The following is a 20,394-nucleotide window of genomic DNA, read 5'->3' as shown; positions in this document are numbered from 1 at the left end:
TGGCCCACGGGCGCTGTGTTTATCTATACGAGTCCTGTGGGACGGGCAAATAAATGAACAGCTTTTAGCATTACAGTTGGACATGCCTCTATTTGTGGGTTGTATTTCTAATATCTTTCGTCAAGTTATGCGGACCAATTGGGGCTGCATAAATCTTTGTGTTCAGGCCATATATAATAGCCTGGAGATTGAAGAACGCATTTGTATCAATTAATTATTCGTTGCTGATATGACCCCCGGATTTTCTCAATAATACATGCAACGCTAGAATACAGAAATTCAGTGGAATACAAACCATGCCATATGTGCACCCATAAGTCGTGCAAATCAGTCCCGAATATCATGACAAGTAAAACATTAAGATGGTCTGTGTAGGGAAGGGGAATACAAAGAGTAAGCATTAAATCGACCGTAAGATGGGGGCGAAGATCCAGATGAAGAAGTGAAAAGGGTAAGATAATTAAAAGGTGGGCATTTCAACCATCCGACTAGTCCAGATCCCAAGGGTCGAGTTTCCTGAAGATTTCAGAATCCTCATATTCCGAAGAAGTTTGAGGTTCCAGTGGAAAGCTGAAATCATCCTCTGTGGCTGGATCCTTCTTCGCTCGGTGGGAATGAGAATGTGGCTCACTTGGTGTGGAGTTGATAGTTGGGTGGGTAGTCGGGTTGATGACAATGCGCGCAGCGATATGAAGGAGAATGATGAAAAGATAGGCTGGGGGAATCAAAACTAGGGTGATAGCTTTGGAAATGAACGATGAGCCATCATCACCAGAAGGTTGGTACAATGCCGAGGAATGAGGCATAGGAGAAACGTCACGCTCTCTTGTGGCTTTTGACCGGCGCCGGAACTCGGCACTCATGTGGTCAAAATCAGGGTTCAATGCACGGGTCTTGGCGTGAAGGTGCGGGCGCATTTGCGTGTTCGAAGATGCATCGGGAAAACGAATGGGTGAGTTCGCATTGCTTGTAGGAGCCATTGAGGGTGAGGTATCCGAGAACGCATCGGCGAAGCGCCTTGGTAGATTATTCGAACTTGTACTATGCATTAATGGAGGAGTAGGCGCGCTGGTCGGCTTTGGAACGTCGTCGCTTTGAGGAATATTGAGTGTTTGGGGCTGTGGCGTCTTACAAGGATCCGCTGACGCTGGTTCCAATTCAGAAACGATATGTTTTGTGCTCGAAAGATCTGACATATATGTTGGTTCTGGCAGATCATGGCCTCCCACAGATGTAGGATGAGTAGAGACTGAATCTGGCGATTGAGGCTCAGCAGAATGGAATGACTCGAGACTGGACGAAAAGGAGGCATCATTGTCAACCTCCTGTGTGGGCTCGGCAGCGGGTTGAACGGGTTCAACTTCTTCGGCATCCATAAAACCGCCTTCCACTATTGCCTCGGCTTCAACTGCACTGGTAGGTTCAGCACAGAATACAATTTCCTTTGAATTTCCAACCGCCATCACCGCGTCAGTCTCGACTGAAATGACGGCTTCCGCTTCAGCTGCAGCTTTGCTGGACGGTTCGGCTTGTGATATAATTTCTGGTCCAGATACAGGCTTGGATTCAAGCTGCGCTTCGGCTTTAAATTCAGAGTTTAATGCGGCTGTGGATTCATGCCCGGCTTCAACTCCACCGTCGGCCAGAATCTCGGATTCAAGTTGGTCTGCAACCTTGACCTCCTGATCAATTTGAAGTGCAGCATCGGTACTGGGTGCGGAGTCTGAGCTGGGCGCAGGTTCAAAGTCATGGTTATCCTCTGCAACTGCTGTGGCCTCAAACTTTGCAAGCAAGCTAGTAAAGGTTTGTGGCATTTCGGTCACCGAGCGCCTAGGAGGCCCAAGGTATGGGGAAGGACTCAAAGCCTCAGCAGAAGAGGGTTCCTGGTCATCGGGAATCGCCTCCAGATTTGTACTGTTCGCTTTGTTTGAAGTAAAACAACTGTCATCGGTTAGGTTTCCGTCGGTATCGTCTCCAGTGCTTGCGGAATCGACCCAATCCGACCTGACCGAAGAGGGCGACGGTGTCTCTTGCGGAGGTTCTAATACAGTCGGTACATTTTCTTTCCGGTCTTTAGGTTGCCAGGCCTTTTTGCGCCGAGGTGCCATCGCATCGTTCGGGAGCTCGACACTGAAAGCACGTTTGAAAGGACATGGCGTGACCTCATACCGAAGTACTGTTGGCAAGGCGATCTTTAAATCCTGCACCAAACTCCGGTCGTCTTCCGTCTCATATGGTAATTCAATGCGATAGTATGTAAGAGGGCGAATGCGTAAAACAAATTTCGAGACCCCATCAACACACCAACACTGGGAGTTTTTCAGAATCGCATGGACAACATTTCCACATTTCAAGAATGCGGTTGAGCCATGGACCTTCTCTAGCCTTAGTGGCGCTGTTGCGACCGTTCTTTCAGTCGCAGAGCGCCAAGGGAGTGTTTCGATGGTGTCGACCGGGTAGTCAAAGTCGGACGGCGCAGAACTGGACGGAATAGGGGCGAGCGCTCGTGGGGAGAAATGCACAATTTTCGCAGATGGGTGATAGAAAATTACATGTTCGGGGGTATTCGGCACGCTCGAACGGCGTTGCGCGAGTGGATTTAACTTGGTGGGAAGGGTGAGAGAACGGCGGAGGGATTGTATCTGACCTAGCTCACTTGGAGACTCGGGCATGGTTCATGAATGCGATGAAAGATATAGGAGAGTATGTAAAGAAATTAATGTAGAGACATGTTTGTACGAGATACTGCAAGAAGCCAGGGTATCCAATGCAGGAAACGCAGGGTACGGGGCTTATCCGCAATGATGCGCGGGGAGATGCACTGTTGCCTCAGGCCTGCATCAGGTGACCATGACGCAGCTTTCAATGAAGGCCAGGCATCCACAGTTATTTCACTTTCACTTTCAAGAATGCATTGCTAGCTCCTTAGTTATTTCGACACCTTTAGCGTTCTTCGCAGTGGTATCTACTTGGATCCTGAACAGCCATAAAAGCCACAATGTCGAACTTCGAGCCAAATGCGGTGATCCGCGGCTTCCAGCTCACAGTGGTAGGAAGTATGTCACCCTATGTGTTTTGTTGCTATTTCTCGACCATTCAGAGGGGCTGGTTGAAATATCTAGGCGCTTTCTGGCTGCACAAGAAATTCTATCAATGTCAGAGCTGTATAACGTCGGAGTCGGCTTTTGCCAAGACTTTTATCAAGGAGCTCCTTGCACAGAATTTGGCCAGCCACCTATTCTCATTTCTCATTTGCCTTGGAATGATCCCCTGAATGAAAGTGTACTTTGAGTACTTGCTAACCGAGGTTTGCAGCTGTTCGTGCATTATCGAACCCTGAACTATTCAAGTACGATCATTTCCGCCAAGCAGCTCTCGCGATAGGCATCGGCATCGTGATCCAATTGATCATTCAAATTCCAGTATGTTTCCAGACTGTCCTATGCTCGTTTTCCTTTCCTCCTGACGTGAATTCTAGATTCTTAGCGTGAAATTCTCCATCTACATCTTATCATGGGTGATCAACCTTGAGGAAGCTGTCTGGGACGACAAACTTCTCAATGGCTTGGAATTTATGTCCAAATCTGTTCTCCAGGTGCCATTCTTGCTCATGACCCTGATGCGATATGTGACGCCCACGCTGGATGAAATGTACTTCTCTCGGCAATAAACTCCTTGACAATGTCCGCTGACCATCTCACTAGCTTCATGCAGTCCATCCAATGGGTGGACATGACATACATCCAGAAACATAAATCAGAAGATCCTCATCACCTGCGCTCTCTATACTACCCCAATCTTGTTCAGTACTCCGCCAAAGGCGGCTCCAGCGTTTCTCGGCCACTTCCCGAAGCACTGAAGTCATTCTTCAATCGCTATGCAAAGAAGATTGGCATGATGCTTGGTATCTATCTTCTCTCGATGGTTGTGGTCATCGGTCGGTTCGTTATGCCCGCAGTGAGTTTCTACACATTCCGAAACCATGTCGGGTCCACCCCCGCAGCTGCCATTTTTGGCGTAGGCTTGATTCTGCCGAAGCATTACATTGTCACATTTCTCCACACCTACTTTGCTTCGCGCAGTCTAATGCGTGAACTTGTAAGTCCACCTGTCTTCTCGGACTTGGGAATTCTCCTAACCCCTTCTAGCTTGAACCCTACTTTTGGCGCATTAAGTTCACTCCCGAGCAAAAGCGTCGGTGGTTCCGTGACCGAGAAGGTGTTCTCTTCGGGTTTGCCTTCGCTTTCACGGTTCTTCTGCGCATCCCATACATCGGTGTGCTCATGTATGGCATTGCTGAGGCATCTACGGCGTACCTTGTCACCAAGATCACCGACCCGCCTCCGCCTCCTGCTGAAAGTGCGAACTTTGCGGAAAGCCAGGTGACCTGGAAGAATAAACATGATTTCTTGCGCTTGTCTCTCGACAATCTTGACAAGCTCAATGTCGATACGGATGAGCACGATGGCAAGGACGCTGGCTCCGGAAAGAAGTTTTCCTGAGAGGCGGCAGCATTGAGACTTTCACCGCAAGGGTTTCATTCGAGAATTAGATAAAGCCTTGGAAATTGCACAAAAGCATACACATCAAGGTATTATTAACATACAAGACTACCATTCCATGTGTTATCTTTGGAAGGAGCCTTTACAAAATACACTTCAACGCTCCACTACAAGGCTTATGGCAAAGCCATAATGGGACTTATCAAACCGATGGTATGCGAGATAAAGCGATGATAAGCCCGATCTCCAATTCCCGTAACTATTATTCATACCCGTATACCGTCTGCGGGGTAAGCCGTTATCATGAGGGGGGCCCAGCATATCGGTATATTTGGGGTTCCCCCCGAGATTTGTACTCTCCATAGCTACTGCCTCAACCGCATTAATCAACTAAATATGGGTATCAAGGGAATTCGTACTGCTCTAAAGGTCGATCTCGACAGGCCTGCGCGTGAACAGTCCGGTTTGCATGTATGTTGTTACATTCTTCGAGTGAAACATTGCTAAGTCCCCGATAGAACAGATGGCATCCAGACGGTATGTCAAGTCGTGATCATGGTCCCATTGACAGGACTGCATGCTAATTGCACCTTAATCTCCAGTTCCGGCCTATGGAAAAATCGCCAACAACGAAGTTGTCAAGATCGAATGTCTCGATTGGACCGGAGGCCAAATCGGAAACAATGACTCGGCCGACGATATCAAGAATGTAGACCTAACCCAGATCCATTACCTATCCGGTCCCTTTGACATCGAAACTGCGGAGCCCGGCGATGTCTTGGTCGTCGAGATTCAGGACGTCCAGCCATTCGAAGAGCAGCCGTGGGGATTCACCGGTATCTTCCACAAAGAGAATGGAGGGGGGTTCCTAGATCAGCTGTATCCCGAGGCGTATGTCAATATTCATATCATAATTTCATGACATATATCGGTGCTAACCGGTCTCACAGAGCCAAGGCAATCTGGGACTTTGAAGGAATCTTCTGCTCCTCTCGACATATCCCGCATGTTCGGTTTGCGGGACTAATCCACCCTGGAATCATGGGATGTGCTCCATCGGCTGAAGTTCTAGCCGAATGGAATCGTCGAGAGGGGGAGCTTATTGCAGCGAATACTGTTGCTGATCAAATTGTCGCTCAGCCACCTAATCCCCAGAATGCCCATTCTGGCACTGCTACCGATGAGGTGAAGAGCAAAATCGCCAAAGAGGGTGCTCGGACTATCCCAGTGAGATATTATCATATACAACGAAACTGCACCATAAGCTCATATGTTTACTAGGGCCGCCCCGAGCACGGGGGTAATTGCGACATCAAGAACCTCTCCCGCGGATCGAAAGTATACCTCCCCGTCCACGTCCCCGGCGCCAAGTTCTCTGTCGGAGATCTGCACTTCTCGCAAGGCGACGGCGAGATCTCATTCTGCGGAGCCATTGAGATGGCCGGTGTCATCACATTGAAGTTCTCAGTCATCAAGAACGGCATGGCGAAACTAGACATGAAGTCACCAATCTTCCATGCAGGACCCGTAGAGCCGCAGTTTGGACCTGGGCGATACCTAACGTTCGAGGGATTCTCGGTCGATGAGAATGGCAAGCAACATTTCCTGGATGCAACTGTCGCTTATAGACAGACCTGTCTCCGCGTTATTGAGTATCTCCGACGCTATGGCTATAGTGATTACCAGATATATTTGCTGCTCAGCTGTGCGCCGGTGCAGGGGCATATTGCCGGTATTGTGGACATTCCAAATGCCTGTACCACGCTTTCGGTGCCAATGGATATCTTTGACTTCGATATTCGACCTGAGGCGGATGTGGTTAAAAAGGAGATGGGAGCTTGCGCTTTTGTCACAAAGTAGGGCGCTTGGGACTGGAAGGGACAAGCTTAACATTTCGATGTTCACTTTATTTGGATATTTCAATCGATATTCTTGATATGTAATTCAAAATATATGATCCACAAGTCTGAAGCACTAGCAATATATTCTGAAACACAGCCCAATGCTTATCAGCATAGCATGTCGCCTAGCCCTACCTTGTTGTAATACTTTGATTTTCTAGAAGATATGAATCCTTTAACGGGTTATACTTGACATATATAATTTAGTACTTTTTGGAGGCAATGCCCTCCCTTATGATTTGGGTAAATGCACCTTAAGCCTGACACGCTGTGCCACAGGAGTTTACCATGTAGAAGAGATTACAGTATGGACTTCGCACAAAGAACAAGGCAAATTGCCTGAATCCTGAATGATGTGATATCATACATCATGGGTCATTGGTGAACGAGGACACCACGTCGTGAATCGTGATGGAACAAAAGAAATGTGAAAAAGAATCAATTTCAGACCGTTCAAGAGAAGAACTTCTTGGCAGCGGCCTTTTCCTTGGCCTCCCGGTTCTTGACGGTCTGCTTGACCTTGGCGATCTCGTTGATGATACCAGCATCGCCAGGAGCCAACTTCGTTGCCTCCTGCAGATCCTTCAGCGCGGAATCCTCCTCCTTCAAACCCTCGTGAGCAACAGCACGGCGGTAGTAGGCCTTAGCCCTATCGGCATCCTTAGCCTTGGCAGCATCGGCGACTTGGAGGGCATAAGTGGCCCAGTTCTGAGCCTGCTGGAACTTCTGGAGCTTGTTGCCGAGCAGGGAAGAGTTGGAGTGCAGGGTGAAGCGGAGGGCTTTCATCTGCTCGCCCAGCTCCTTGGGATCATTCTCATCGGGCTCGGGGAACTCGTTCAAATAGCGCAGACCCTTCTGGTACTTGTCGAGACCCAGGTTGAGATCACCACTCTTGAAGGCAGTGTTACCGAAACCCTTGAGGTCGGAAGCGATCTTGAAGCAAAGAGGCGCAGTAAGCTGCTCGCCCTGGTGGTCCTCGGTGAAGTCCTCGTATGGGTCGCCTGTCGCATCCTGTTGGCGCTTGGTCGCGTTCTCGTAATCCTCGCCGGAGAGCTCGCCGCAGTCCACCACAGTGACGTCCTGGACAGGCTTGTCGGACTGAGTCTTCATGTTCTCGATCTTGCGAATCACACTCTTGCCGTTGATGACCTCACCGAACACGACGTGCTTGCCATCGAGATGGGGAGTAGGAACGGTGGTAACGAAGAATTGACTGCCGTTGGTGCCGGGGCCGGAGTTAGCCATGGAGAGCAGGAAGGGACGGTCATGCTTGAGGTCGAAGTTCTCGTCGGGGAACTTTTCGCCGTAAATCGACTCGCCGCCGGTGCCGTTGAATGCAGTGAAGTCACCTCCCTGGATCATGAACTGCTTGATCACACGGTGGAAAATTGAGCCTAAATCGGAACACCGCGGTTAGCAGGCGTCAACGCTATGAGAGCGGGGTATTGGAGACGTGCCTTTGTAGGTTAATTCCTTGCCCTGGGTGCCAATGCCCTTCTCGCCGGTACACAAGGCTCGGAAGTTGTCCGCAGTCTTGGGGACAACTGTTGCTGTTGTCAGCCATGTTCAAATTTGTCAAGGGAGAAAATCATGCCGTACCATCGTTGAACTGTGTGAGGCCCAGATGTTAGATCAATTCAGACTCGGCATATAGAGAGTGCGGGCAACTTACCAGCTCGAATATAACCCGGTTAGGCTTGCTATCACCGATTTGAATGTCAAAGAAGACACGGGAGCCTACAAGCTTGTCAGTAACTCGACTCAATTCTTCCATTCTGCGGGCAGCTGAACCCCGCACTGAACGTACGCTGAGCTGTCGCCATGACTGTGGAATTTAGGGATAGAAATCTTAAAAGTGGAAAAGATTAAGAGAAAGAATTGAAGTTGCTATGGCAGAGAAGTGGAGGAGAAAAGAAGTAGTTGTGGGGGAGTGCGGCGCTTGTGGTTCAGGAAGCTTCCATTGCCGGAACCCCAACTATGTGACGGAATTGTGTAGAAGCTGTATTGGGGGTATCTGCTAACATCTATGTAGGTAGGAGGCATTACTCTAATATCTATTTCTCTCTTTTCTTCACTGCAGCAATTCAGGAGGAATTTGGAATTCAAAAGATCCCTTAATGTCCTGTTCATCACTTTTGTCTCCATTTTTCTGCTCCTTGGGTTCCTTTTTGGGGAGATTGGTACTGATTTCGATCGTGACCTAGAAATAAGACCAGTCAGTATAGAATCAATAGACGCGAGGAAAGGAGCCGGGAAGGCAAAATGTACCACCGCGTCCTCGCTGCAGTAGTCTACACCCACCGGCCCGTCGTTCTTCAGTTCAACATCCATCATGGCCTGGAAGACACCATTCTTGACCCGGTCTGGGGTATAACCTTCCCCCATCTTGTCATAGAAGAAGTCATAAATTTTGCGTGCAGTATCAGGACTGGCTGCATCGTGGAAGTCGGGTTTGTTGCCTTTCTTCATTTTCGCATAGAGGGTGAATTGAGAGACTAGACCAGATAACCATCAGTATTATTCAGGGAAGTTCCAGGTAGCAAGACGGAGAATCATACCACATAGTACTTCTCCTTCAATTTCCTTGACGTTCTTTTTCCACTGTGATGGTGTCAATTGCCGATCTCACATAAAAGCAATGTGCCTTACTTGTGTCCCATTCTCATCGGGCCAGAACTTGGCCTTCAACACCTTGTTCACAAGGTTCTCGGCATCTTTCTCGGTATCCTCTTTGCCAATGCCAGCAAATACAAGAAGGCCCTTGCCAATAGAGGAAACCAACTCCGAATCGACTGTCACGGATGCCGACTTCACTCTTTGGATAACAACTGAACCAAATTAGCTGATTTTGGTATATAAGGCAGATTGAGAGTCCTAACGTTTCATTTTTGTGGTCTATAGACCTTTAGTATCTTGTCAAAATAAAAAACAGCTGAGTGAACCCGGGGTACACACCTGCGGTGTAGACTAGATAAGGCTGGTGATAGCGCTGGCTCTAAGCGTGCTTGGTATTACCCAAATGAGCTCGTTTAACTCGCTTTGTCCGTGCGACTTGATTCTTCAGAGATTGTCTTTTGAACTGAGAAATCAAAAGACGTGGGTGACTTGTGTATGTAAAGCCACGACCCCCCCCTTCGCGCCCTCACGTTCGCCTCCGCCTGTGACCGCCTACCTATTAGAGCATCCACGAAGCTTTCCACTCAAACGCGGAGAGGCATTCCATGGACTTCCGACTTTCCGCCCTTCTTGCTGTCAAACAAGCACTTTTAACAATTTCTCCTACATAAACCCCCTCCATTGTGCTCTTGTGACCATTTCGGTCGAAAGCGCATCACCACACCCTTCCGACCGCATTATTCCCGACGCCAGTGGACGGCACAATCCACCAACGAGTTCACAATGGCAGCCCGAAAAACACAACAGGAAATTGATAAAACCTTCAAGAAGGTCTCTGAAGGGATACAAACGTTCGAAGGCATTTACGAGAAGATCCGCCAGGCTACAAATCCCACGCAACGAGACAAGCTCGAAGACCACCTTAAGCGCGAGATCAAGAAGCTCCAAAGGTTCCGTGATCAGATCAAATCATGGGCCGCCGGAAATGAGGTCAAGGATAAAGCTCCTCTCATGGAGCAGCGGAAGGCCATTGAAGTGGTGCGTTTGGATTTTTTAACTTGGTCCACAGGGTTGATGGTTCCTTCAAGGGACGGCAAGCTAACACCGCCGGTAGTGCATGGAACAATTCAAAGCTGTCGAAAAAGAGATGAAGACGAAAGCATATTCCAAGGAAGGTCTATCGGCAGCTTCGCGACTTGATCCAAAGGAGAAGGAAAGAGTCGAGTGTTGCGAGTTCCTCTCTACTATGGTTGACGAGCTACAACTGAAGATCGAGGCCCTGGAGGCAGAGGAGGAAACACTTCATGCACAAATGAAGAAAGGCAAGAAGGATACGAAGAAGGCGGATCGAATGGCCGACATCTCCCACGTTACGGAACGACATAAATGGCACGTAAACAAGTTGGAGTTCCTCAATCGCTCGTTACAGAATGGCAACTTGGACGTGGGAGCGGTACAAGATCTCAAGGAAAGTATCAAATATTACGTCGAGGAAGGAGGCAGTCCGGATTACTCCGGTGAGGATGAAACACTGTACGATGATCTGAACATCGGCGATGAGGTCGAGGCACAATTCGGCATGGGCGGCGAAGGTGATCGTGTATCATCACAAGACGCTCAATCAATTCAAGATGAAGAGCCAGAACCGAAGCCAAAGGCCAAGCAAGAAGCGCCAGCAGTTCGAAGACCGTCAACACAGATGAAATCGCCTTTACCTGTTCTTGCTACCCTCCACCCTTCTGCTTCATCGAGTGCCACTCCAGGCATGAAGCCCGCTCCCCTCCCGACCCGCCCCCCTGGTGAAACCCTCAAGTATGCATCCGCTGCAGCCGCAGCCGCAGCAAGTGACAAGAGTGGGGTTGGCATTCTTCCTCTTCCCCCTCCACCAGGGTTCAGCCCGGCTCTGTCCGTGGCATTGCCCTCCAAGTCCTCTACTGCTTCGCCTAGTGTGGCGTCAGCACTACCTGTTACCAAGTCAATAATTCCACCTACTGTAGCAGCCGTTACTGAAGAGCTTGCTGAGCCTGTGCGGCCGAAGGTCCCTGCGACTGCAACTGTCTCATCACCGGCGCCCGCAAAGGCGGAGGCATCCACGAATGGCAAACCAGAAACAGAAGAAACCGAGAGTGATGAATCGGTATATCACCTACCCCCGGGTCTCCAGGACCTGGTCCAGTCATTTGAGGTGACGAAGTCGCGTGCATCGGCCAATCCATCGCCGTCAGTTCAGCGCCTTCTCGCTACCTCATTAACGACATGCCCGGAGGCCGGCGATGCTGAAAAACCGCGTCACTACAAGCCGCAGAACCCCTATAGTACGGCACTCTACTATCCGCAGGAACCTCTATCCATATTCGATGACCCTCGACTGTACGATACCGGGAGAATCGACACTGATACTCTCTTCTACCTTTTCTACTACCGCCAAGGGACGTACCAGCAATATCTGGCAGCCAAGGCACTCCGAAATCAGAGTTGGCGTTTCCATAAGCAGTATCAAACCTGGTTCCAGCGCCACGAGGAGCCCAAGAACATCACCGAGGAGTTTGAGCAAGGCACCTATCGCTTCTTCGACTACGAAAGCACATGGTCAGTTTAAAATATTCCGACTGTTTGCGTTTTTGCGCCCCACTTTACGAGCTCACCACTTACGAATAATGTCAACAGGATGAATCGGCGCAAGGCTGATTTCAAGTTTGTGTACAAATACCTCGAGGATGAGTTATGAGGCGTCTCTTTTTTCTACCCATGAGCAACCCACCTGCGTCTCCAAGTGCAGATGATTTTTTAAGTGGATTTGTTCGCAATATCCGGTGACTCGACGCTTATGATTCAATAGACTGGATGTTTGAGGCTATGGCGGGAACGTCTGAAATCTGTCTCGGTGGGTTGTTTTTCTTTTTTACTATCGCAGGACTGGCATGAGTGCAATGAATGGGCCTCGGTGATTACGGGAGTTTCGTGTTATTTGCAAGGTTATCAATTGTTCGAACAAATACAATGAATCCTTAAGTCAAGCAAACTTGACATCATACCAAGTAACTAAGCCTAGCTAAGCCAAGCTGCTAAGCAGCCTAAAGCTGATATGCTTTTACGTCAGTCTGCCTTGCCGGTACCTGGGCTAGGCTCTGGGAAGTACCATAAGTACTGATCCGGGGTTGTGCGTACACGTAGCTCTGGTCTAAGGTTTCTAGGATGCAGAAGAGATGCAGAAATAAAATAAAAATAAAGGAAACCTGGAAACTGGGAAACTGGGGCAATTCACGGCCAACACTTCAAGTCTACGGCCCGGAACAAATCCCAGATATCCCCGAAGTAATAAAAAAGAAAAAGCGACATGTGACGAATCGCATCACTTTCAATGCACAGCGACGTGCAACGTCAGAGAACGCTAACTCGTCAGTACGGGTTACACCCTCTTTCAGCTAGACGCTAACATGGAATGTACTTTGAAAAGTGCGGGATTTTTCTTTCTAGAAGGGGTATTAGCGAACGCTACACTAGTCTCTATGTCGTCAGGGGCTGTGCGCGACATCGGTCGATCTCTGACCCCGGATTGGAGAGGTTTGGGAAATGTGGGAATGGGTCTGGAGATACTCGGGTTCGCAAGGCTGGATCGTGCGAATCATTTGATAATATAATCGGCAAGATTGTGCCGGGAAATACGTCAATGGGTTTGGGGGAAATGCCCGGAACGTTCAGCTTGACCTTCCCCTTAACCTGGACCTGGACCTGGACCTGGATCTGGATTTCACCGGACGGCAAGCTTCGAGGTCCCCAATCCTGGAATTCCCCATTCCTCTCTAGCACATGAAACAGCAATGCATTGCATATGACGAACACACAAAAAAACGGGGGCCGGCCGTCAGACACGAGCTCTTGGCACGCTAGAACGACACTAGAAGCCACACAGAATAGTCAAGGGCCAATCATAAGAAGATCACCGTGAGGGGGAACACACTGGGCACCGAAAGTCTGACCGCTGCTTATCGCAACTGGCCTCACCTCGACACACCTGATCAACCTCCAATCATCATCGTTGAAACTATCCAGGATGTGGAGGACAATGAGGGGTGGGTACGCTAGAAGGGCCGTGGAATATTCGCCGTCAGCAAAGATCCGCGAATTGCATACAAAACAAATTCCCGCATGCGAGGAGGCGGGGAGGCTGAGTGGTTTTGTCCAGTCTGCTTCAAAGTAGTTTTCTAGTAGATTTCTAGAACTGTTTAGTGTCCTTTCATAGCCACTCATAGTCTAGCCCGTGCTGTCCCGTGTCGAACCCCGGTCATGCTCTATGATCCTCGAGTTTCACGTTGGGCACATAAAAGGGCCGCATGCCTCGATTACTTAGGGAAATTATTTTGCATTTTGCCTCTTAAATACCTGGCCAAACCAATTTCAAGATTTCAATAGTTAGACATACTCCCACAATGGTAAGTGACTTTGAGCTTGCATGAACGTATTCTAGGCTAACTCTCTCTCTCTCTCTCTCTAAGACCGCCATTCCAATTCCCCTACCAAACCAACGCTTCGCATCTGCGCCAATCGACATGCAGTCGCAATTCAACTACCCAGACTCTTACTCTTCCTACTCCTCTTCACCAGGGAGCATGGACTTCTTCTTCTACGGTAGCCAGCCCGTCTACGATTCCCTCTGTGACGTCGATGCAACCAGTCCCTTCCCCATGCCAGAGGTTGCCCCAGAGCTCTACAACATCACCAGCTCGCCCTACACCTACCAGGTACCACAAGACTACCCAGTCTTTGACCGATCCGTCCTGTCACGGAGGGCACCCAGCAGCTGTGGTAGTAGCTACAGCAGTAGCTATAGCAGCAGCTTCAACTTCCCCTCCGAAGACATCACTCTACCATCCTACCCCATTGGCGAATATGAGTCCGGTACCGAGTCGCCAGTGCCTGCATCCAAGTAAGCTAGCTGCCTCCAGAGTCGCAATTGAATCAACCCGCTAACATATCTCCTCAGGCCTGCCAAGCCCTTCGGTTGCGACCACTGCGGCAAGGCCTTCACCCGCTTCGCGGACTTGAAGCGCCACCAATCGAGCGTCCACTACCCTGTCTTCCGCAACTGCCCAGTCGAGCACTGCTCGCGAAAGGGTAGCAATGGCTTCCCACGTCAGGACCACCTCGTCGAGCACCTGCGCTCGTATCACCACATGGATGTGCCCAAGCGCGGTTCCTGCAAGCGCTCCGCCAAACAGATCTCATGATGGTTCTTTTCACCTTCGCTGGTGTTTCTAGTATTCTTCTCGGCACTCTTACGATATTACGACTGTTCCTGATTGGCTTATTCCTATTTCTATTTTTACATTTGTTTCATCTAGATCGCAGTCCGGTTATGGACCGGTCATGTATAGAAGACGCGCATTGCCTCTTCGCCTTATTCTGTTTCGGGTTTTGAGCTCATCGCTCATTACTTTTATGTGTTCTAGACTCTAGATCTTAGATGGGTTATTGTTGGAATGTTTCAATGAACGGCAACGGATTACGATATACCACTTTCCTCAATTGGCTTAGACGGCTTTTTTCCTATCTCATTCCCCCTTAAATTCCCAAGACACGGGTGTTGCAGCTGCAGTCACACAGACTAACCAGACTAAGTAGGTCCTGTATCCCATATCACAATTGTTGATTGTAGATTCCGTATGCAGATAGCTGCAGCATTTAGGCGTAACTCGTCCCTACCAAATATCCCTCATAGAACACAAAGAAAACTTGAATATCAAAAACAAAGAAAAACTCTAAACTTGAAATCTCTGGCCTCTCGAGCCTTTCCCTTTGTACAACGCCTGCTGTAAAAAAAAAAAAGCACCAAAAAGGCTGGCCCTCACTTTGGCCCCCAATCTCTTTGACATCCAAGTCTAGTAGGAGTCCACTTACGATGTAAGTATTCCCTGCCTAAAATAATCCTTACATGCAGGTACCAGGGGCTTGTTAAAACATAAACATCCGAACCCCTCCAGACCCCAGCCCTTTATCACCAACCCCCGTTCAACTGCACCACAACCCCTCACTAAAATACCACCCAATATGAAAATGTATCAGCCACTAGGACTATCAAAGTGAGATGCAAGACCTAGATACACCGGCCTGGGCAGTAGCACCGTATGCCGTTTTGGGAGTGTACCGGCTGCAAATCTGAGGTTTAAACCGGCACCTTAGTCCCGGGATGTAGACATAAGACGTAGACCCGTTTTAGAATTCTTATCTCTGCGCGACGGTGCGGAAGTTGTGTCCGCAAGGTCCATCTCTACACACCCTCTCGGGTTTCGAGGCCTATACGCGTGTGGTACCATGCTGTGCCGTGGCCATCAATGGGTCATGGTATGTCCCGGTAGTATAGGGCACTGGTCGATGGGTGCTACTCCGTCAATGGGATCTGTATTGTGTTGGCGGAGGCTATGGATTTGTAGAGTATCAGGGGTTGTTACGGAAGTAGATGTTGGTCGCGCCGCATCTTCGTCGGCTATTTGTCCTCGAGGTGGTTAATATATTTTGAGCAAGTATCTGGGGCTGCTGTTGTATAGTTGGTGTGGGGCTTGTATTCACCATTGGTGTTTCATTGGGCGTGTATTCCCTTCACATGCACTTGGGCTTATTTCTGTAAAAGCAAGAGGAACTGGAGATAGGTCCAGGGTGAAGAAAAGGAGGCACTAGGCATTGGAATGGATATGGAAGGCTACATATATACAGACCAACCCCACGTTGCAAGGCACATGGTTTACCCAGCAATACACGCCGTTATAACTAGCCGCAACCCTCAGAGCCAACCGGAAATTAGTTAATGGTTCTAAGCATTTAGAATTGACCTAACTTGGTCTATATCACAATTATCTGACAAAGAGCTGTCAGTGATACTTACCCCATTGGAGCCACCCACAGCGTTCAACATTGAAGCATCCATAACGGGGCTACCTAAATTAGGAAATTGGGACGGGAAACTCCGTAAATCAATTTTCCGGATATAAGCACAGTAATCTCAAATATCAACCTCAATTTATAAACAACGGCCTCCTCACGATCCCCAATAAACGCCCTCTTTTCACAAAAAAAAACCCTCACAATTAAATAAACCAACCTCACTTAGCCCCCAAATCCACAAACTCCTTAAAACAAACCCCCCTAACCTTCCCATCCAAAAAAGCAACCCCCTCCTCCTCAAGCCTCAGCCTCTTCTCCTCACAGAACCCACCACCAGCCTTATGTCCATCAACCTTCCACTCCCCCTTATACCCACCCAACGACCCATCCGCCGCAAGGACCCGATGGCACGGCACTTCCGGCGCAAATGGGTTACTGCGCATTGCATTCCCGACCGCCCGCGCGCTGGAGCCCAGGTACGTCGCCATCGCTGAGTAGGTAGTCCATCGACCTGGCGGGACGGAGAGGAGCGTGCGATACACGCGCCGGCGGTAGGGGGTTAGCGTTGGGTGCAGGGATATGCGGTGGAGATATTTTTTGGTTTCCGCTGTGGGTAGTGCAGCTTGCTGGGCTTTCTGGGGTTTGGGCTCTTGGCTGTCTGGGGTTGGTGTTGGGGTCTGCGGATCTGTGGGCTGTACTGTCGAGCAAGACATGACTTATGTACCGTACCCGCACCCTCTTGCGTGAGGTTTTTGGTAGATCTTTTTAGGTGATCTATTCTCTTGAGTTTTGATTTCGAGGCCTTTCTGAGAATCTTGGAGTTTCTTGCAGTTCGTGGAGAGGATAATATTGTCCCGAGGATCTTCATTTGTAATTAGCCGGGAACGATGCGACGCGAGACGCGTCTGTCGGGATTGGGGTACTTACCACTTGAGTAGCTGTTGGTTCTATGAGACGTGATACGGGGGTTTGTTTCGACGTGGATATTTGAAGAAGGAGAAATAGTGAAAGGAAACAAATGGTTATGAAGCTCGAGTTGCTGGTTGATGGACGTTGTTCATAAAGTGACCAATCAGAGCGCCGGCTGTCAACAATATTCTTTTTTTAATAGTCTAGGCCATTCTTTTGGATCTCTTCATGATTTGTTTCATGTACATACTTTTTTTTCTCTGGGAATATAATTGCATAAGAAGATGCCGATTAAATCAGATATCCATTAATTAGTTCGTCTTCATCAAAACGTCACTGGGCACAAGAAGCCCAAACATAGCACATCTTCAACTCCTCCCAACCCCAAATCTAAGCATGATCTACATGCTCCGCTCCTACAGCATTATCACCAGTCTTAGAAGCCGCAATACTTGCAGCAGCACCAACAGAGATAGGCTTTCCAGTCTCCAAATCCACCACACTGCCCTTGCGACCGAGAGTCTGGACCATGCCTGGGCTCTCTTCCTTAAGGCGCGCAAAGGTCTTCTCTGCATCCCAGGTCCAGGGCGTCTTAGCCGCAAACAGGAGATCCATATCCTCTAGTGTGCGCTGGTTGCTTTCTGGGTATAGAGCCCACACCATGGGGATGGCGATGACATTACTGGCGGCAAAGACGTACAGTGTCTTTTCGCCAATGGCATTGAACATTACGGGGCATAGTAGTGTCTTTCAGTGTTCTGTCAGTAGATGGGCGTTATATTCATCGAATGGCGTTCACTCACCAGCCATCCATTTCCGATACTCCATCCGACGACACCAAAGGCATTTCCACGTGCACGAACGGCCAGGGGGAAGATTTCAGCCGGGTAAATCCTGCGAAACCAAGAATCAGCATCAAATAAAACGATCAGGTGTGAGTTTCGTACCAAGGGACTGTGAGCCACGAAGCTCCGAATGCAGAGGTGAAGATGAAAATCATGGAAGCTGCGGCCGCACCATATGAGGATGCCTTGCCTATATCACCGGCTGCCTTGTTGTCGATTGCGAGACGAGAGAATCCTCCCGCAAGGAACATGGCAATACCTTGGACAACTGCCCCCCAATACAAAGTCCACCGGCGACCGATCCGGTCGAGAGTAAAGACACACACTAGAGTAGCGAACTGGACACGCACATTAGCACAACTCGGTCTTTGCTTCAACGCCAAACATACCATGTAGAAGATGTTGTTCAGACCACTAATCCACTGACTCTTCATCGAATCAAATCCAGCAATGCCAAAGATGGTTGGTGCATAAACTGTAACTCCCGCGATACCAACCCATTCCTGCATGATCTGTAGCCAAATGACCAACTGTACGCGACGGCCGATATGAAGATCACCGGATTTATAGCCAACCAGCATAGACAGATATGAGTCGCCGTGGTTCACTGTCCGCTCCAGCTCGGCGATGCTCATAATATCCTGGAACTCGGCTTCCGCTCGGAGGAGGTCCTCTCCGCTGGATCCACGTAGACGCTGGAGAACATAGCGTGCCTCGTCCTCCCGGCCGACTTTGACGAGCCATCGAGGTGATTCTGGGAAGAACCAGACAACTGCCAAGAGGACTAAGAGGAAGACGATCTGGAATGCGATGGGGAATCTCCAGCGGAAGGCTGACTCTCCGTTGTCGATGAAAGAAAGGCCACTGTCGAACATTAGAAAGGATGTCGCAAAAACGAAGCATTGTACATACAACTCCAACCAGTAAGCCAATACAACACCAAAGATGTTCAGCGTGAATTCAATAGCAATGAATTGTCCGCGCGAAGTATGTTCAGCCGTCTCGGTAGCCCAGACAGGGACGATGGCATTCAAAATTCCAGTTCCAATACCATTAACGAAACGCGCTGCGAAAGTTAGTCCATACCCCCGGTGTATCGAACCATATACCCCTTACCGCAGATCATCCAATTGGAATTTTGTGCCGAACACTGCAAGGCTGCGCCTAAAATTGCCCATAAAGAACCCGCTGCAATAGTTTTGATTCTTCCCGTCCGGTCTCCGAGCCAGCCACCGATTAATGCGCCGAAAAGCGTTCCCAGGTAGTAGACCGACACGATCCCACCTTGCAACAAGGAATTTGTGACCACCGGGGTCAACTCGCCGTCCACCACCTTAGTATGACCGAAGCCCATGAGATCAATATAATCCTTTGCGTTGTTGACACCGGCCATCATTCCTTGGTCGTATCCGAAGAACAAAATAGACAGGCCAGCCACGCAGTTGATTCCAATGAGAAGCTGGCGCTTCTCTAGCTTGTGGACGACATTCCACGAGGGGATTTTGTCACTCATTTTGAACGCAATCGAGAGGGAGGAATCGAGTATTGAAGACTTCTCGCATTAAAAACTTGGTTCTACAGCCCGAAACAAGATTGAAAGAACAGGAAATATAACTAGCCCCAAGCTCGCGAGGTAGGGTCAGATCAGAACTACACAGCGAAAAAAGACTGTAGACCTAAAATCGCGCCGACATGACGGCAGCCGAGGGTTTTAAAGCGTTTACGCTGGACCCTGCGGCCCAACTCCGAGTCATCAATAACCAACGATGCACGGCAACTTCTCCCGGAGATCGACCGAGCGGTACCTATGAACGGCAAGGTGCGAGAGGTCAGACGCCGCTATATCCCGTGGGGTCTGCCCACCTAGGCGGGAGAGATGGGCTAACAAACCAGTCACCAGCGTCAAGACAACATAATTACCCACATTACCCCGCCGGCGTGAGAAAGTCCAGGATTGAGGGTCAGAATCGGAGCTCGGCAAGTACTTATCATGTGTGGTAGGGATGTCATGGCGGGGCGAGGTCGGGGAGCTCTGGGGGCTTTTACCCGGCTTACTAAGGTCGGCAATCCGAAAGAAACCTCTTTTTTGGTCTGCACATCTCGGGAAATTTGTGTTGGACTCGGCTTGGGGTCGGTCCGGGAATCAAACTGCGACACTATGAGCTCTATAAAGTAGACACACTCCTTACGGTGTGGTGAATTAACCGATGGCTCTCTTTGACCTCCGCATTTTCCTTGAGTGGGGGTTGGAGTACCTTGGAATGCCGCTTTTATGCGTTCCGAGTATTTCTCAGTCCGGCTTGGTATTAAGGTTGGTCGCGTGACAAACCCTCATGTGATTGGTTACTGGAAGATCCCGTCCACCCCGGACTTGAGGCATCGCCCATATCACTTTATCCTCTTCATTGTGTTGACTTTGGATTTCTACCGTGTGAAGGTATTTGAATCACCTTGGGATCAAGTAATGTCAGGTAACCAACAGCCAACTTCGCCTAGAAGGATACCAAACCAGTATCGTCTATAACATTAGTCTCGCTCCCTCCCGTCGCTTACGGGCTAGTTCTACCGTAGACTCAAGAAGATCGACTCTGTATCCAACTAGGTCTTTCCTTTACCGCAACCCGCCAAGCCTCGCCATGCACTTATTTATCCTTTTCTCCGAAGTGGCGCGGATAATACATCGTTCATTTCCCAGTTAGACTAAGAGAACTACTTTTGTATGGGGATCCTGCAGAATGTGGA

The 20,394-nt window shown here is 49.3% G+C and overlaps 9 protein-coding genes across 9 annotated transcripts; 4 read left to right on the top strand and 5 right to left on the bottom strand.

The window, feature by feature from the left end:
• Positions 1-488: 488 nt before the first annotated feature.
• On the bottom strand, positions 489-2,672 carry N7447_008818 (uncharacterized protein; the record flags this gene model as incomplete). The annotated part of the gene is made up of 1 exon (XM_057233080.1): positions 489-2,672. One exon carries the CDS (start codon positions 2,670-2,672, stop codon positions 489-491), a length of 2,184 nt encoding a protein of 727 aa, XP_057082622.1.
• A 326-nt stretch (positions 2,673-2,998) lies between these two features.
• On the top strand, positions 2,999-4,502 carry usgS (transmembrane protein UsgS; the record flags this gene model as incomplete). The annotated part of the gene is made up of 5 exons (XM_057233079.1): positions 2,999-3,056; positions 3,316-3,422; positions 3,479-3,651; positions 3,705-4,098; positions 4,149-4,502. 5 exons carry the CDS (start codon positions 2,999-3,001, stop codon positions 4,500-4,502), a joined length of 1,086 nt encoding a protein of 361 aa, XP_057082621.1.
• Positions 4,503-4,898: 396 nt separating this feature from the next.
• Positions 4,899-6,362, top strand: N7447_008816 (acetamidase/formamidase family protein; the record flags this gene model as incomplete). The annotated part of the gene is made up of 5 exons (XM_057233078.1): positions 4,899-4,973; positions 5,021-5,039; positions 5,105-5,393; positions 5,453-5,729; positions 5,784-6,362. The coding sequence occupies 5 exons, from the start codon at positions 4,899-4,901 to the stop codon at positions 6,360-6,362; spliced, it is 1,239 nt and encodes a 412-aa protein (XP_057082620.1).
• A 494-nt stretch (positions 6,363-6,856) lies between these two features.
• On the bottom strand, positions 6,857-8,226 carry N7447_008815 (Peptidyl-prolyl cis-trans isomerase D; the record flags this gene model as incomplete). The annotated part of the gene is made up of 5 exons (XM_057233077.1): positions 6,857-7,797; positions 7,861-7,947; positions 8,003-8,012; positions 8,076-8,140; positions 8,211-8,226. The coding sequence occupies 5 exons, from the start codon at positions 8,224-8,226 to the stop codon at positions 6,857-6,859; spliced, it is 1,119 nt and encodes a 372-aa protein (XP_057082619.1).
• Positions 8,227-8,474: 248 nt separating this feature from the next.
• N7447_008814 (D-aminoacyl-tRNA deacylase) lies at positions 8,475-9,289 on the bottom strand (the record flags this gene model as incomplete). The annotated part of the gene is made up of 5 exons (XM_057233076.1): positions 8,475-8,603; positions 8,672-8,898; positions 8,962-9,004; positions 9,053-9,231; positions 9,283-9,289. The coding sequence occupies 5 exons, from the start codon at positions 9,287-9,289 to the stop codon at positions 8,475-8,477; spliced, it is 585 nt and encodes a 194-aa protein (XP_057082618.1).
• A 487-nt stretch (positions 9,290-9,776) lies between these two features.
• On the top strand, positions 9,777-11,747 carry N7447_008813 (CNOT2/3/5 family protein; the record flags this gene model as incomplete). Its single annotated transcript, XM_057233075.1, has 3 exons — positions 9,777-10,057; positions 10,134-11,608; positions 11,687-11,747. The coding sequence occupies exons 1-3, from the start codon at positions 9,803-9,805 to the stop codon at positions 11,745-11,747; spliced, it is 1,791 nt and encodes a 596-aa protein (XP_057082617.1). The 5' UTR covers positions 9,777-9,802.
• Positions 11,748-13,449: 1,702 nt separating this feature from the next.
• N7447_008812 (uncharacterized protein) lies at positions 13,450-14,247 on the top strand (the record flags this gene model as incomplete). The annotated part of the gene is made up of 3 exons (XM_057233074.1): positions 13,450-13,452; positions 13,516-13,946; positions 14,004-14,247. The coding sequence occupies 3 exons, from the start codon at positions 13,450-13,452 to the stop codon at positions 14,245-14,247; spliced, it is 678 nt and encodes a 225-aa protein (XP_057082616.1).
• Positions 14,248-16,116: 1,869 nt separating this feature from the next.
• N7447_008811 (MGMT family protein) lies at positions 16,117-16,611 on the bottom strand (the record flags this gene model as incomplete). Its single annotated transcript, XM_057233073.1, has 1 exon — positions 16,117-16,611. The coding sequence occupies one exon, from the start codon at positions 16,609-16,611 to the stop codon at positions 16,117-16,119; it is 495 nt and encodes a 164-aa protein (XP_057082615.1).
• A 586-nt stretch (positions 16,612-17,197) lies between these two features.
• N7447_008810 (uncharacterized protein) lies at positions 17,198-19,165 on the bottom strand (the record flags this gene model as incomplete). Its single annotated transcript, XM_057233072.1, has 6 exons — positions 17,198-17,554; positions 17,611-17,701; positions 17,755-17,990; positions 18,042-18,516; positions 18,565-18,718; positions 18,769-19,165. 6 exons carry the CDS (start codon positions 19,163-19,165, stop codon positions 17,198-17,200), a joined length of 1,710 nt encoding a protein of 569 aa, XP_057082614.1.
• Positions 19,166-20,394: the final 1,229 nt, after the last annotated feature.

This window comes from Penicillium robsamsonii, assembly GCF_028829455.1.
Source record: "Penicillium robsamsonii strain IBT 29466 chromosome Unknown utg000005l_segment0_segment0, whole genome shotgun sequence".
NCBI lineage: Eukaryota > Fungi > Ascomycota > Eurotiomycetes > Eurotiales > Aspergillaceae > Penicillium > Penicillium robsamsonii.
Note: the sequence above shows the minus strand (reverse complement) of the source record. Positions and strands in the feature narration are given on the sequence as shown.